The 18,014-nt window shown below is 35.1% G+C and overlaps 2 protein-coding genes across 2 annotated transcripts; both read right to left on the bottom strand.

The window, feature by feature from the left end:
• Nucleotides 1-235: 235 nt before the first annotated feature.
• On the bottom strand, nt 236-1,137 carry LOC119074057 (uncharacterized histidine-rich protein DDB_G0274557). Its single transcript, XM_037180009.1, has 3 exons — nt 1,006-1,137; nt 704-756; nt 236-623 (listed from the first exon to the last, which is right to left on the bottom strand). The coding sequence occupies exons 1-3, from the start codon at nt 1,021-1,023 to the stop codon at nt 350-352; spliced, it is 345 nt and encodes a 114-aa protein (XP_037035904.1). The 5' UTR covers nt 1,024-1,137; the 3' UTR covers nt 236-349.
• A 3,334-nt stretch (nt 1,138-4,471) lies between these two features.
• LOC119074003 lies at nt 4,472-7,139 on the bottom strand. Its single transcript, XM_037179937.1, has 2 exons — nt 4,742-7,139; nt 4,472-4,673 (listed from the first exon to the last, which is right to left on the bottom strand). The coding sequence occupies exons 1-2, from the start codon at nt 6,574-6,576 to the stop codon at nt 4,511-4,513; spliced, it is 1,998 nt and encodes a 665-aa protein (XP_037035832.1). The 5' UTR covers nt 6,577-7,139; the 3' UTR covers nt 4,472-4,510.
• Nucleotides 7,140-18,014: the final 10,875 nt, after the last annotated feature.

Here is an 18,014-nt window from a genome sequence, read left to right as displayed (position 1 = left end):
TTCTTTTTCTGTGATCAGTTGACAAAGCACAAAAAGGATCGAATCAGATAAATGTTTCTCTGCGTCCACTGGTGAGGCATCTGTAGTAGGTGTATGTACTAATCTTAAACTAACTCAACAGCAACAATTTATTCAGATAGCAAAGGAACACCAATGGTTTTTTCGTTTCTATTTCCACCATTGTAAAACGCTGACTATATCAACATTACTTGTACTGTCAAGCGTAAAACAACAATTTTAGAAGATTTAATATTTTTTTGTTTAAATTATCACAAATTCATTTCAAACAAATCTTAGCCTAGGCTGCACCAACATATAAATACTCATTTTATAACAAGATGAAATCCATTCAATCGTACGAATGCTCATGCTTATGCTCATGATGATAGTCAGGGATATGATGTCCCTCACCATGATCATGCTTGTAGTGATGATGGTAATGTTCGTGTTCGATTTCCTCTTTGACATGAACGGGTTTATGGACTTCTTGTTTGATGATTTTCTCCTCCTTGATAATTGTGGGTTTGTGATGATGATGAATGGTTTTGATTTGGGTGTGGGTGTGCTTATGATGCGTCTGTTTGACTGGAATGTGAATGATGATTTTTTTCTTTTTGGTGTAACTGATAAATTACGAAGTTTTTCTTTATTAATTGCACGTTCGGTTGTACTGAGTATAAAAGTTCTATTGGAAAATTATTACCCTCCGTCTGATAGTCCGATAACAAGTAGAATCAGCAAGAACGATGAGAGTAACTGAAAGTCAAACATTCCATTTTTTTAGTGTCCATTTAAATGAAAGAAAATTAATTTATTTTGAAATTGATGGCGGTTCAATTTAGTGGTGACAAAAATCGGTAGTTGCCAGTCACCGTACCAGTTAAGATTAGCACTTTGACTCTTTTTTGTTAAACGAAACTACCGTTCTGCCTTCACAATTCGCATACTAGACTCAATTCACTGATTATGATAGTATCTTTGTCACTTGGTGCTCAATTAACTTACCGCAATTCTTAATTCCATTTTGCCTAATTTATTATTGGAACTATAGGCGCGCGGCTTGTGTTAAACTTAACTCTAGGACTAGTTTGGACTGTTTGAATGATTTCACTTGCCATTAAAAGTATTTATATCGTGCCTAGTCTGCACAAAAAAATGGTAAAAACATAACCGCACATCATTTCCCCATTACTCGAATTTCATAAAAAAAAAAAAAGATTTAATTATCATCAACATTATGGAAACGTGTATGCATGAAACACACACACGAAAATTATGCCTAGCACGTCGAGTACTTCATGTATGCTTTAAAGTAAAAATCGCGTGCCTTTCGACTAAATCCCGTCCATCAACATTTTATAATTGCCTGACGTTCGTCTAATATGTACGTTTTGTTGTGAGCAATTTTATGTCAGTGCAGATCTTGGAACAAACGTTGCATTTGCAATAGAAGAGTTTACGGAATGGAATCAGTCAAGTGAGAATTGAGTTGCCTAGGAAATTAAGTCTGGTTGGCAGAGTAGAGGAGATAATATTATGGAAAGGGTTCGTCATAGGATTTAATTAATTCTTAAATGGAACAGATCAGATAGGTATGGTCGTCAATTATCCAGTACAACATCCTCTTTTAAAGATACTTCCGCGTTTCACTTTAGTCTGAATTAAAATGAACATTTGCATCTCTCATTCCACAGAGAACAACTGTTATTTGAGTAATAAGAAAGACATGAAATGGACCAGTCCTACGCTTGCGAACGGCATTAAAAACGTTTTTATTTGAAATCCGAGTACAAATAAGTCTTTCTTTGAATTGAATAGTCATCTGTTGTCGACGTTGATGCAAGTGTTCTCTTATACAGAACCTAGTTATAACAAATGAAGTAAAAGATTTTCTGTAAAAAAATAACCAACTAGAGTTAATGATTACATTGCCGTTTGTATAAACGCTAAGTAATGTTACTAAACTCGTGAATGGAAAAGTAACCGGTGTCGAAACATTCTACTAAATAAAACTTAAATAAAAAAGTGATAAAAATGCAAGTGTATGATTGTTACACAATAATCGTTATTATTGCAGCAATTTAAAAATCCATAAATGCATAATATGCTCATCGCGTTTCATGTAAGTGCAATAAACAACAATGCAGAAAATTTCAGCATTAACATTGAGTACGTAGAAATGGCAAAATCGAAATATTTCTTTTTAATTACTCAGTTTTTTCGCACTGCTCTCTTCCTACACCTTGTATGTGTCTATTGATTTGGTCAGGGAGTGTTAAGTCATATTTAAGCAACCATTTGCACAATTTTTCCCATGAAAAATGGAAGCTCTGATTCTATGTTCTGTGGGCAAATCTATGGATCCTCCGTTTTGCAAGACCTAGATGTGTAGACTGTCATAGGCCGCAGGCCGAGTGTAATGTGTATTTGTAAAAAGCATTTGTCACCAAGTTGCACCAGGGCCTGTTTTTAGGGATTTAATTCCATAAAATTACTGAAACTTCTTACAAAATTCCTTAAAATTAGCAAATTTGTAAATTCTTAAATTTAAGAATTTTTTTAGTGAATTTTCAATAATTTTATAGAATTATGGAAAAAAAGTAAGAAAACTTTCACTTTTGTCACTGAGCTGTAAAATAGTTATTCCTGCAACGGGTCTGCCAACAGTGATCCTCTTCATGAGTCGTTTGTGTGACGTTCTAATGGCCTATTTTTCTCTGTTTTGCTATATTTTGCTTTTGTCACTAGTGACGAAATGCATTTTCATGTATTTTTTGTCACTCCTTTTGAACCATTACCCGTAAATAAAAATCCTCCCCACAAGGCTGTAAACTTTGGGGAGGTCACGCAGATGCAGATACGCGGGTGACACACCACGCTTGATGATGACATGTCGGATTTCATACAAAAATTCACCTCCTGCTGTGATGATTGTCATCGCCGTGATGATGTGGCGATTTTTTTTGTATGTAAGATCATTAGACGTGGTGTGTTCCCGCGTATCTAATAAAATGACGGTCTGCGTCACGCCTCCAAAGCTTACAGCCTTGCCTCCCCTGCAGGGCCTATTTTTGGAAATGTTTTTGGAATTTTTTTACAAAATTGCCAAAAGTTTCCAAAAATTGCGAACGTCCAAAAACCGAATTTTTCCATAATTATAGGCCCTGCTCCCCTGACCAAATTTCGAACCGCCGACACCAAAACCCAATATTTACCGAGTAACACCTCTAACCATTCAGCTATTGATAATAATTGATAATAACCACGTTACCGGTTATTGTGACTTATTAACTTTAGGATCAGCGGAAAGTGCTAAGGGTGTCGAGGAATACCTCTAAATAAATTTGTAAAAATCAAAAATTTGACTTTTGATTTTTAGAAATTTATTTGGAGGCATTCCTCGACCCCCTTAGCACTTTCCGGTGTGCCTAAAGTGCCTGCTCGAGCATTATCCCCTACCTGTTAAAATCGCAGCGAACCAATTCTTGCAGCGTACTTAAAAGCAGTCTACTTGATCGTTCATACAATTATTACTCCATTCTGTGGTATAATGTTTTGCATTTGAAAAGTTCACTCGTCGCTGCTAGTTTCAGAACACGTATGCGACACGTTGATAAATTGATCGTTTTTGTCACATCTCGTGACAAAATCAACACCATTTCTCAACTTGTTGCATAAATAACTATTTCACAATTATACCCTTTGAGTGTGGTGAGGATCGTGTGTTATCCAGCATCGAGCGTTTTCTTAAAATTTTACCTTTGCTCGAAGAACCCTACTTCTTAAAATTATGCCACAACTGGTTCGTTCTTTCCTTCCAAAAATATTCTGTTAGAAATCTACCAAATCGAATCGTCAATAATTTGAATAGTTTTTTTTCCATCTCGTGACCCTTCAATGTAGTAATCGCTGGTCAGATGGATCTCGAGATGCACAGTTGAAGACATTTTTTGATCTCTTTCTTTTCTTGTTGTTGAATAAGGTCATAAATATGACCTAGTGGAACAAGATTGAATTTCTGATTCCTAGCTGAAATGAACCTAAACCTAAACCTGCCTCAACCTCCATTGAAACCATTTCTACGAAAATTTCTAAAGAAAAAAAAATGACTCTCTGCTGTACGGGTGATTGCACTTTTCGAGTTTACTCTGCTAATAAGCCGTAACTAAAATTGAATTGCGACATGAACACAGTCGGCAAACAATAAATTAATATTTTTCTTGTAATTGCTCGCAATTAATTTTCAAATTTTAAATCTTTGAAAATAAAAATATTTTCTTGTACTGTGCAATTAGTGTAGTCGTAGCTGCTAATGAAATACATGTTTGAATGTAAAAAGTGAAACAATAAATGCAGTTTTTCCATTACAATGCAACAATTGATCGAAAAAAAAAGTTTTTCTTTTGCTATTCCCTTACATGTTTCCTGGAAGTTCTTTCGTTTTCCTCTTCGACATTGATTCAACTATTGCGTGCATTGAAAGACTTTCGGATGTGTAATAAGTCATTCTTTATTGAACCAATATATTGGTACCGAGAACCATATTCGAATTGTTAACCTTTGGCATTCGTTTCATCGTCATAGGTACTATGTTGTCTTTGTATGAAGCTGACGTCAGTCGTTCACTTCTCGAATCCGTCGGTCTTCCATTAAATTCTGAACGTTCCATTGCACTGAAACGAAAAAAAAAAAAATCTTTTTCAATAAAACCTTCTGCCATCAGAACAAACTATAAATTCACCTCTTAGCAACCATTATCCATTCGACATTAGGCTCCACATTAACCCGCCCATATCCATTGAGCGCTCGACTGTTACCATCTACATTCCCATCATTCCATTCATCACCATCGTTAATTCCCGAGTAAATCTGGTTTCGATTCGTTGCTGGACCATCCGTTGTAATTACTATATCCAAATTGATATCTTTGATCTTCTGGTCACGATCATTAATCCCATCATTATTATTAATAGTAGACAATTCATGTGGTTGCGTCCACCTGCTGTTTGTTGTATTTTGGTTGTTTGATTTATTTGGTAATGGTGGTTGATGTTTCATTGTTATGCTCGATCGTACTGCTTCTGCTGGTTGCTCAGTTGGCTGTGTTGTACCAACATAATCATTAATAATTGTTGATGATAGATGATCCACATATTGACCTGGTTTCGGTAATTGATGGGATGCACTTTGATTGTCCGTGTCCAGCAATAATGAGCTCAGTGTGTAAATTTGGGGTTTCAATGTGGTCTTCTTTGTACGTCGATGACCTATATTCATAAAACCGGCCTTGTTGGCGATGTACGTCCTGTTCTGATTAATGTATGGTGACGACGACGCAATGAAATCTTCTTTCGAATCGAAGTTTTCTTCTACAGTACGCAGAAGTGGAATAACTTTGATGCGACTCTTTGGTGCTTCGTTGGTACTTTCATCTATCAACGGTTCTGTAGTCTCCCTGTCTGATGGTCGATCAATGGATGGTTTAATAGTTACATAGTTGCTGTAACCACTTGTGGTATACTCAAGAAATCGATTGCTTAGTTTCGTTGATATCACACTATTATCGGTGTCAATCTTCAGTGCATCGTCTCGTTTCGGAGGAGATTCTATAACGACTTTTCTGGGAAGTTCCTTTTCAAAATCGTTCGAAATTTGATTTTTATTTGACCGCCGTGTTGCTACTGCATAGACATACTGTATGGGAGTCCTATTTGTTTTTGATGTGGTGCCGCTGCTTGTTGACGAAACTCTGATTGTTGTTGGCTCAATAACCATAGAAAAGACCGGTGATGTTACATCAAATCTACCTTTGTTCCTCACATTTTCGTTATTTGTTGAATGTTTCTTTGTGACGGACTCGTGCTCAAAAAACGGAAATATCGTCGATTGAAAGGTTTTGATATTCATATTGTGTCGACTATATGCCATGTCATCGTCTCTACGGGATTTCAGTTGTTTAATTTCGTTCAGAGGATTTGGTATGAATTGAGGCACAGAAGGTGGATACAATATCTGACCGGGTATCGGTTCGAACATTGGATATTGCCGCCGTTTCGAATATTTCGACACATATTCTCGAAATGATCTGCTTCCAAATTGGTTCGTTGGATATTCTTCGATGAAGCGCGGCAGTTCAACGCTTCTTTCGATATCCGAATAAAATCGTCTGAACTGGCGCCTGTTATTCGGTCGATATTTTGGTAGTGGATTTTTATAGTGATTCGGTAGCTTTGGTACGATTTCAGCCACATAATTGCCGTACGGACTGTGATAGTCATGCCGGAATGCATCCACGATTGATTTGTACTTTGTCGTTTTCTTTTTCTCTTCAGTCACTTGCTTACAGTCTACGCTAAAAAATCCAACCGAAACACAATTTTTTCGTTGATTTAATTTCAGGTATTCCAACGTCGGCTTAATTGGTTTCCAGCCATCCATGTTATGGTTTTTGTACTTTTCATTCGGATTATCTTTGCTAATCGCAAAATTTGTCGAGCTATTCGATTTTGCTTTCACAGATACAATTTGATAGACACAACAGATCATGAACAAATGAGCACACCGCAGGTATTTCATCTTATTTCATCACATACTTTTCGCATTTTAGTTATTTTGTTGTCGATTTATTTGGGATTCCGATCACTCTTTCTGACCACGCACATAACGATCCTGTTTCAAACTATCTCCGTTTCTCTTCACAACTCGCGAAGTTACGTTCACCAAATATTACAATCAAATCTTGGGCAAACTGACTGACCACTGTCTTTTATATTCCATTTTTTTTCATTCACCACTTTAATAACCATTGTCCCAAAATATTCGGAGAGTCAATACCTGTTGCTGTCTTATGTGTCGTCTGAACTTGTTGTCAACAAGTCTATTATCTTAGACGTACAACGGAATTATTTTCGTACAATTATACGTGTGATCTCTTTAAGACAATGTAATTGTTTCACTTTACGACAAACAACTCAATTTTTTTGTGGGTTTTTAGTTTAATATTTTTCGTTCGTTTAATTGGTGGGTTCAATCTTTTTTTCGGTAACCTGCTTTCGTTTTCGGGTTTGCACTTAAATTGTAGTCACGTTAGCGTAACCGATGTAACTCTTTTTTCAAATCAAAAATGTTGTGTGAAACGACACAGGCTCTTGAGAAAACATTCAACGATCAATTAGAAGTCGTTCTCTCATCAATCTTAAGTGTTCTTTTGAATTCGCCTCGGAATTCGCTATTCGATGGAATTAAATATAAATCCAGGAATCGCACCAGACATTGGGGATGATAGAAAAGGATCCCATTGTTTCCATTCGAAACATTGATTGCATTTAAATATACAAACATCATACACCATTGCATGTAACTCCGGTATATAAAAATGATATGACCTACATGTTTAGCATGTGAGTTACAAAACGACTTACACACAGCATATATAAACGTATATATAAGGTAATACGCAGCAATTAAATATTAATTTTCCTTTTCGTACAGCAATTCTTTTTCGATTATTATTTCTCAACCGAGGAAAAATCATTTAACTCCACAATACTGAGATATTATTTCAATAAGATCATTTATCATTCGGTTAATGATGCACTTCTAGATTTTTGTTTAGTTCTCATAATTATTAGCTGACTGTCTGTCCCATCATATTCATTGTGTGTATCAGAGAAAAATAGAATTAAAAGAAGAAGAAAAAACCAGACCGAGTACATTTTATGGTTCGTTAAGTGTTGTGGCTGAGAGTGATTGTGGTTCTATGAGATATTGTTCCGATTGCCGATTATACATTTTGTTGGGTTAGCCCATTTTAGCCTATTCTTAGTTTCAGCGATTACATATTAACAGCTAGTCATCTGTTGACGATAATGACGAAAAAATATTTAACGAAGAGCTTTGCTTGTTGTTACCTTATCGAGCAAAATCCATGTTAAAAGTTACTGAAGTAGTAGATTCGGTAGACGAGATATTTACTTTAAGCAAAATAAGTTAGCAGATTCAATGACTACCATGAAGAAACGGTTGCCATATGAAAAGAAAACTTTAATTTGGCACTTTCGTTCTATATATTTAAATGGACTGTGCATTAATTGATCCATGTTTCATGCATCGAAATAAGAAATAGGTCAACGATTAGACGAAAGAGAAAAATATATTCTCCGGTGGGCAGTAACAATGAGATCAAAGACCTCTTAAATATTTCAATCAATCACATAAATCAATTTTCTTAAGCATCACAACATTAAAACCTTTTTTTATCAGATATTTTCATCCATCGACATAATAAACCGATTTTTTTTTCGACTTCTCAAGAGAAGAGAAGCGCATATGTTTATAGGGGTCAGTGTTAGTCAGGTTTTGTCCGATTCCTTTATTATATCTTCGCTTGACGCATTATTGTTTCTTTTTTTTTCTTAACTTCTTGATATGGGCTCGGGGTCGTTGTTTCCTATAATGCGTTTTTTTGCTGGCATTTAAAGAATTTTTATCCGATTTTTTTTCTAAGTTAGAAATTTATTGGTTTTTTATGAGTGGTTGGGGATTATGCGCTTTGGATTCTTTGATACCTGAAAGACGTTTTCGGGTGTAATGTGTTTAAATGCGCTTGTCGATAACTTCTGTGAGAGAGGATAATAAAAATGGGTTACCGATAAAGAGGCGTATTAATGGAATTTACGATAATATTTAAAAACAAGTCCGTGGAATACGTATACCGTTCAGCCGTTTGAGTTGTTTTGAGTGATTTCAACACGCCCTTTAAACGTCCAACGAAATGTAACACGTGATAGAAAAGCTGTTTACGATAAATATTCCCACAGGCATCTAATTGAAGACAAAATGCTATGAGAATGAAACTTAAAAATGCTTTAGAGGATGCTCTTCTCCTTCATTCTTACGTCAACTATGTTGAAAAATGGATGCAAACTATTGTGTTACAGTTGTTGAGAATTCGTGTCGCCAATGTTTTGTTGAGCAATGGTCTTTCTCTTATCTAAGAGTATCACTTATTGCAACAAGTTAAAGTAACGGTACCAGTATTCGGCCGCGCATTTAAATCCGGTCATCTATTGTTTAAACAATAGAACAAATAAGTATATGGCCGTATTTAGATGAATGACCGCATACTGGGACTTTTACCCTACAGGTAATAATATACCGCATCTTCGTAGATACAAATTGAACTATGGTCCAGGGCACTGAAAAAGTATAGCTCTGGAATATGATCGAGGGTAAAGTTAAAAGACAATTTTTACCACAAAAACTTGTCTAATTATGCCGGTAAAGAAAAAAAGAGGCGTTAGAGAGCTAAACGGACTAATAGAGCTGATAAGGACTAACAGAGCAGAGCCGAAGAATGTCTTTAGAAAGAAGTCATTCCACGAATTTTTTCAGGACGAGTCGAGACATCATTGAGATCCCATTTCCCAAGTTTTTCCAAAAATAATTTTTGGGATAACATTTGAAAATATTTTCTTAACATTTCTGGAAACAAGTGAAAATTATCAATTTTCTAAAAACTTCGACTAAGTCTATATCTGCCTTATTGTCGTTGATATTGTACCTTTAACGTATTGCCCTGAGGAGTCCAATTCACTTTCATATCAGACCAAAAAGAAATTAAAAAAATAATTTTTTTGCTTACCATCTATTCCAACTCCAGCAGTTGTTTTTTCTCCACTAACATCCTCAGATCATTCATAAATTTAAATAAATTTTAAAATTGAAATTAAATGGAGAGAGATATTTTATGTAAAGTATAAAACATTAAGAGGCTATCAATCTCGAAATGTGTTGTGTAGTCTCGTAAAACTTTTTTTTTCCAGTACAACATATGACTGTAGACATAAAGCATAATTAATATGGTGGTTAGAAATGCCGTACTCCGTACATTGAACATCCATCTATCTATCTATGCAGCATTTATTATATGTCGTAAGAACTAATAACGAGAATTAAACCGATTATTGAGCTTAGAATTTTCAGTTTGTTATTAATGATTTTTTAAGATGAATTGATTTCTTCGTGCATGTGTAACACAGAGTAAGAAAATTCTTTTCGTTGTACAAAAAAAAAATTATTTTAATTTTTGTTTATAACATCCAATAAATCTGAGTAATTAGGGCCCACAAAGAATTTATTTGAATTAGCATATAATAAAGTGTAGATGTCATATCGAAGAAATTCTAAGAATTTTTTGTTCGGTTTAGATAAAAATCTGAATTTTCTCATTGCTGCTGACGCTCAGCTTGGTAGCATTAAACTAGATTTTCAATTTTGTTGATACTCTACGGTTCTACAGGGTGGGAAAATTGAAATTCGATATGTTTTCTAATTTGAGAGGTAATTGATTCCACAATTTCGTTGAAAAAGTGAAAATCTAGATTTTAACATTCTGAATATTGATTATGAACGCGCTCGTAACGAGAATGAAATACTAAAATAAAAAATCTAGATTTTCATTTGTTAAACAAATTTTTTGTAGAACATTTACAGACCACAACAACTCCCACAACAGAAAACATGTGGAATTTTACGTCTCTGTAGTCGTTTTTCTGATTATTTTTTTTTTTTGTTTAAGTGAACTAATGGAAAGGAGAAGAAAAAGCCAACGTTTTATATCAGTTAGGTAACTGCACTCCAAAATAAGAGGCTTTTTAACAGTTAAAAAAATCTGTTCTTGTTCTGTTCTTGGAATGCGTTGGTTAGGTTGGGCAATTTACATGGACAGCAATTGTTAGTTCGTAATTTTGTCATAGCCGACCCAAGTCCATACAACGTTGATTGTGGTCATGTGAGGTTCCATTCCATTTGAGGTTACCGTTACAAACCGTTAACACCAAACCGATTTCATTAAATCAGGTTGTTTGGGAAAGCTAGAGTCGGTGCTGTCTGAATGCTGCCTAGATTGTCCAAAAAAAATCCAGTATTTTCACGGCTCCTGGAACTCAGATTTTTCAACATTTTTTGCCACAGTCCTTTACATGGTCAGTAGTTAATATTAATGTAAAAACTTTATTATTCATTATACTTGCCAACAACATTTAGAGGGATTCTTTTGAAAAACAGCCTACCGAAATCGGGCGTGTTTTCTAGTGGAACTTTTTATAGGTACCTAGAAAGGCCTTCGACCCTAGAAGACAAAACCACTCTCAAAAAAATTCTTCGAAGCTTTTATGGCTGGTGAAAGGTGATCGAAAGCCGAAAATTTGCACTTTTCTTACCAAAATTTCTCCAGGTACACGAGCCGTACAGGGTCGTGTGGGGTGTCATTAGAAAGGTAATCACATGTACTATTGAGCCGAACAGAGACTCATTGGTTTTAAAATTAATCCGCACTGAAATATGTGCAGTTGAAGTTTTCAACTGAAAACTTGCACTTTTCTTACCAATATTTCTCTAGTTACACAAGCCGTACATGGTGGTGTGGGGTATCATTTGAAAGGTAATTTTATGTGCTTTTGGGCCAAATAGGGTCTTATGGGGTTTGGATGCATATGCGATGAAATATGGGCACTTAAACATTTCAACTTCTCATATTTCATCGCATATGCATCCAAACCCCATAAGACCCTATTTGGCCCAAAAGCACATAAAATTACCTTTCAAATGATACCCCACACCACCATGGACGGCTCGTGTAACTGGAGAAATATCGGTAAGAAAAGTGCAAGTTTTCAGTTGAAAACTTCATCTGCACATATTTCAGACTGAAATTTTCAGTGCGGATTAATTTTAAAACCAATAAGTCTCTATTCGGCTCAATAGTACATGTGATTACCTTTCTAATGACACCCCACAAGACCATGTACGGCTCGTGTACCTGGAGGAATTTTGGTAAGAAAAGTGCAAATTTTCGGTTTTTGATCACCTTTCACCAGTCACAAAGCTTCGAAGAATTTTTTTGAAAGTGGTTTTGGGTTCTAGGGTCGAAGTCCTTTCTAGGCACATATAAAAAAGTCCACTGGAAAATGCGTCCGATTTCGGTAGGCTGTTTTTCAAAAGAATCCCTCTTAAGAATTCAATCCTAATCACAAATATGGCTCGGGATGCTCCGAATGCCTTTTAACACCAAAATTGGTATCATTATGATCCCGCATTTACTACTAAAATACTTTCAGCTCTACAACAAAGGGGGATAAACATAGTAGAAATACTTGAGATTGAAGTTTTTCCACAAAGTATGTTTTCCAGGTAAAATAAAGTTTTGTACCATTGGTCGAATACAATTCAGTCAGGAAATATTTGACTTTTCCGGCCGGAAATAATTAGTTGTCCAACGAGGGCAGAAAAGTTGGAAATTGTATTTCGAGGGTTTGGCTACGCTCTGGCCAGAAATCACCCGAGAAAATGAAATTGTTAACTTTTTTCTCTAGTTTTTCACAACAATGCTTCCGAAGTTTGAGCGACGGGGAGAAAATTACTACTTCTTCGCCTATGTTGTGAACAGCAATTTTCCATTTTCCAGAAAAAATTTAGTTTTTCACGATCAACACTTTGGATAAAGAAAAAATAGGAAACACCTAACGAGACTTTTGAGTCCATTGTCTATGTCAAAAAAGTTCGTTACAAAAGGCATAATGCAATTATAAAGGTGATGCATCCGTCAAGTTAAAAGCTTTGCAATGATAAGTACTGAAGTGATCTTATTTGCGTCAGGTCTACCCGTCTACCGGTGTCAGTACAAAATTTCCACAAAAACCGAACATCATTATTCAATGCAAAGTATCGTAAGATAATAATTGAATTATCTCATAGTTCGATGCAGTGTCAGAAACATTTTCATTTCAAAAAACCAAATTGCAGTTCAGCTCCATAATTCGTAGTCATCACTTGCAATTACAAACAAAAGCACATTCCGTAAAACTGAATTGATATCCTGCTGTTAATGCGATGAGTAAATTTTCTTTGTTTCACAAAAAATATCGCGTAATTGCGGGCCCATAAATAACCAATTTACGGCAATCGTATTTTCTATTCACGAAACAAAAACTTTAATTTCAAACTTGTTACACGAATCCAATAAATTCAGATCACAGTCATAATTTCTATAAAAATCATGATTTGTTGTGTACACCAACGAATATTTATAACGTTTGTTGAATGCAACATTTAAAAAAAAATGTTTTTTCATTCATCTAATCTTAAACAGTTTACAAAGAAGTAACAAGTTGAAATTATTCATGAATATTATGCAAATGAGCCCATCATTTTTCCACTTTAATTATACGAATGCGCACATAAAAAATGGTCATCCCAATAATAAAACATGAAAAAAATGCCGAATGTGCATCAAAATTGTCCGAAATGATAGTTTATTACGTAAATAAAAAATTGTTTATTCCATTATATCTTGGTGGTATTCTAAATCGGTTTTTACAATACAGTCGAGAAAATAGTCATTTTCTCTCCTGCGTTGAAACTGCGGAAGCCTTTGTTGAAGAAAACGTAGTGTTTACCTCGGGAAAAAAGTTGGAAATCGCTATTTCTCGGGTGATTTGTGACCCTCGCTACGCTCTGGTCTCGAAATGCAATTTCCAACCTCTCTTCCCTCGTTGATGAAATAACTATTGTCTGATGCACAGTACAATTGTTTATGCATGAACTTAACGGATATTTTCGTGTTTCCTCTCTTCTCGAAACTATTTTCGTTCGGACATCGAGCTTTTTACATCTATCAGTTAATTTCTCACGTATGAACACGTTACAAATGGTCATTGATAATTTCTTACGTAATAAAATGGAAATTAAAAATGACACACACATGCACGCACTGTCTAACCAATTTCGTCCGTGGCTAAATCCCCCAGCGCATTCTTTTTGGTGTTATTTTTTCATCAATTTTGATTGACTAATTAAATAAATTTTCAGTTAATGTTAATTATATGCAGGCTGTGTATATGTCTATATATATACATGCAGTCTCTGTGCATAGCATTAACGGCCTACGTGTATTCTTAATTAGAAAGATATATCGTTTAAGTCGCTTTGGGACAGGTTCTATTTTCTAATTCTTTTATTATGTAAGACACTCTCCCAACGTTTTTTTTTCTTCTTCATCATCTTTCGTTTGTTCGAATGGTATGATGGGTACGGGTGTTATTATATTATTTTAAAGTCAAAATTAATTGTTTTCGTTCGAAAACCAAAATGCATCACAGGTACACGGGTTCAATGGACAAAAAAGTACCGTTTCGAAAATATTAGGTTGTTCAATGTAATAACATGTTACTCGATTTCACGTGTTCCATCAAAAGATCTGCTTGGAAGAAGATGATTCCTTTTGAGAAAGTGATACGTTCCTATTTTGCGTATAGAAACCGAATTCGATTTTCGTCAGAATTCTAATTGTATACGATGTAATATACCATTATGGAATGCAGTGCCTATTTGAATAGAAACTGAATTTTGTTCAATGAATTGCAATTTTGGTGTTACCTCCTGGACTATCAATCAAGATGGGATCAATTCGTTGGTTTATGAAATATTAAAAGAAAAGAATTGAAAACACTAACTGTTCATTGGAATTCTCTGTAAAAAGAGATCGTTATTGCAGCTCTGCTTCTTAACTTTGAATTTTAACTATGACACGGAAAAAATTATAAGTGGCGCACGCGCAACCAACCATTTTTAGTATTCTCCTCTAGATTTTCCTTGGTAAAAACAATAACTATGATAGATGGACTTAGACCTTGCCGTCCGTTTGACAAATATTCTATTCAATTGAAAGTTCCGAAAAATAGATTCAAAATTCCATTAAAATTTTATTAATTATTTTCGTAACAAGTGTGAATTTAGTTGATGCAAGCCGGAACATTTTTCTTTCATTTTTATGTAGAAGCAAGGTTTTTCTTTGATTTGATTTTGATTTTTGAACCCTGGGTGGAAATTTTCCCGAAAGATTTTGTGGAGCTATAATAACGAAGAAGACACAGCACAGAGAAGTATGTCGAAGAAGCACAGGTGAAGTGTACGAAAATGTCATTTGTAGACGCCAAACATTTATTTTGTAGCATTCTTGAAACCCAAAAAAAATCACATTTTATTGATCTGTAATTTGTCGAGTTCGAGATTTCTGCAATTAGCTCAATCTGAAACAGTAACTTCGTCTAGAACAATAATTTTTCTCTCCAGCTTTGTACTACACCATGTAAACGATGTAATATCCCGGATCAAAATATTTCGGCAATGGCCAATTGTTAAATGCATAGTTACCCTAAGTCGCAACAAAAAATGAAATTGCAAAGAAAAATATCTAGCGACTTGTAACCTTTTTGTATAAGGGACATAAGGGTTGATCTGGAATAAGTGGCGGCAAGTCTGAATGGGCTGAATAGCCCGGATGAGCAGTGACTCGAACGAAATATGATTCAATGTAGTCGCATAAAGGCGTTCGTGGCACTCCATAATACAGCAATCTAAATTGATTGTTTCCTTTAGAGCTGTAATCGAATTGCATCTCAAACTAAATTTAAATTTCAATTAGTTTTTCGAAATAACGACGACTGATATACCACATTACATCGTACTCTATGAAAAGTCTTCTGTTATAACATACAATCCGTTGGCTGCGTAGGTGGTTTTGTTTATTCTTCCCCATCGAAAGCTCGTCAAAAGAATGCCACTGTTTGAGTTTTCACCGCTAAGTACTTCAATATTCGTCCAAAAGGACTAAAAAGAATGTTGAGAACCTGCGAAAATTTAAGCAAAACCAACAGCAGAAAACAATATTTTGCTGCCACTTCTGGTGACACTAAGGAACTAATTTTGCAATTACAGTAATTATATACGAGGCGATTACTAAATGAGTCGAACATGCATCCGTAGGGCGGAACAGTGAAAATAATTGCCACTCGTTAGCGTAAAGCCTATAAGTTTGGACGACAGATATATTTTCGAGTCACTCTAACGTCCCAACAAAGCTTTGTTTTCGAGAAAAATGTTGTTACGACGAGCTGCTGTGATATTTTGCAATAAATTAGCTGACACAATGTCCAATTGTTTTACAAAAAAAATGAAATCTTTTCAATTAATCTGGTTCGAACACATTCATTTTTTCGTGTAATTTTTTAGTAAATGGAGGTCGATGGATATACTTATGAAAAGTGATTCACTAATACCGAGTGCGAATCGCGTGTCATGAGTTTTCCGACGTATAAAAATCCATTAAATTTTGTTGAAAAAATGACAAATCTGTGCAAAATTGATATATTTGTAACATGCCATCAAAGTGCAGCCGAAGTACAAAATTCAACGTAAAGTAATATTGCCTTTTGCTTTGTCATTTTATGTACTTCGCAGAAAAAAGGACACACAAAATTGCAATTTTTAGAAACATTATACGACCCATGCCCCTTTTTACAAAAGGAGTATTGCATAGCAGCATAGCGGTACTAACGGAATATAGAAACAGTTTCACACAACAAAGTATTTCGCACCGTATGTACTTAGATCGCCTGTTAAAAATAAATATTTTTATTGCCTGCCTCATGCGAAAATTGACTATTACACGGCTGTTTACCCCCTGCGAAAGTGATCCATTACACTAGGGATATTTGGGGTTTATTTCAAGTTGACAGTTCTTTCAAGTAAAATTTGCCTTGCTTTCATTTTATCTTTTTTGTTGAATGAATCGATCGATCGAAAAAGAATGTAAGAAATGTCGCTAAAATAACATTTTTTTGATAAAAATATTGATCGATGAACACAGTTATTTCATAAAAACTTGTTACGCAAGTAATCTGGTTACAACATACTTTTAGAAGAATTCGCAACACAGAATTGTCGGCCATATTTATTGTAAGAATAATTTTGATGTTCCGAAGTAACACTTTATGGCCACACATTTCGTTGTATTTTCCACTTGTAACACTAATTGCTTTTGCTTATAGTACAAACACTACACTTTGTTGCACATTTTTTTGAAAACATTAAAAAGTACTAACAAAATAATTGCACAAACAATGCGTCTTCATCGATACTAACTGCGAAAAACTATTCAATGTCAACATGTCACCAAAGCAATTGTAACTACTGTTGCGACAATACTAATGTAACACGAGTGCTGTTTTCGGGATCAATTTTTTAGGAGACGTGTAGCGTGTGAGCCGATTTCGTCAGCACACTAGATTTGTTTGTAAACGTTTTATCGGAAGAACAGATTTATTTTTGTTTTGTTGGTGTTGGTTTATTGAGATACTGAATTTATGTAGAATTTCTGCAGAACAGACGTGTAGTAGTCAATTTTCGCATGAGCAGGCAATAAACCAGAATACGTTGGATGCTGCGACGTAATTCATTGCTCTCGGACACAATTTTGTAGAACTCGCAAACTCACTAGTGTTTTTGAGCAACAAGCTTCGGTGACTGTTTTCTCGACAAGTGTAGTTGCATACCTCGCCTTCGACTCTACACTTGCCTCGAAAACAGTTACCGAAGCTTGTTGCTCAAAAACTTACTCGTGAGTTTGCTCGTATCACAAAATTGTGTCCTTGTGTAATGAATTACTTTCGCAGCATCCAACGTAATCTAATATTGTTCAACAAGTTGCTTAACGAGCGCGGCGAGTCTTACAATTACATCGTGTGCGTAAATCGCCCCAAACTCGTAGCCTGCTGAATATTGATACCATTTTGATACCATTCGTGATACATTCGTGATACCACGAAAAGGTGACAATGGTCGTTAAGCAAAATAAAGTTAAATTCGAAAAATAGCGTATAGACAATTTTTATTCTACATCAACGTGATAACATTTAGCGACAATAGATGAAGTTTGTAACATCTTCGAGAATTAATTGCGATGATTTGATGTTATCGGAAATCAGCAGACAATATCTTCATCACAATTGTGATTCTGCGACATCAATATTGTGATAATTAATTTAAAAACGAAACAATTCTTGAGGTGTTCTTACATTTTTTTCACCGAAAGTCTTACATTGATGATTTCAAAATACTCTGCAACTTATTTTTTTAGACTTTTATTGGAGCTTTCGCTCACATATATTTTTTTA

The sequence above is a fragment of the Bradysia coprophila genome, unplaced genomic scaffold, assembly GCF_014529535.1.
Source record: "Bradysia coprophila strain Holo2 unplaced genomic scaffold, BU_Bcop_v1 contig_138, whole genome shotgun sequence".
Lineage (NCBI taxonomy): Eukaryota > Metazoa > Arthropoda > Insecta > Diptera > Sciaridae > Bradysia > Bradysia coprophila.
The sequence above is the reverse complement of the archived record's forward strand: the minus strand, read 5'-3'. Positions and strand labels throughout refer to the sequence as shown.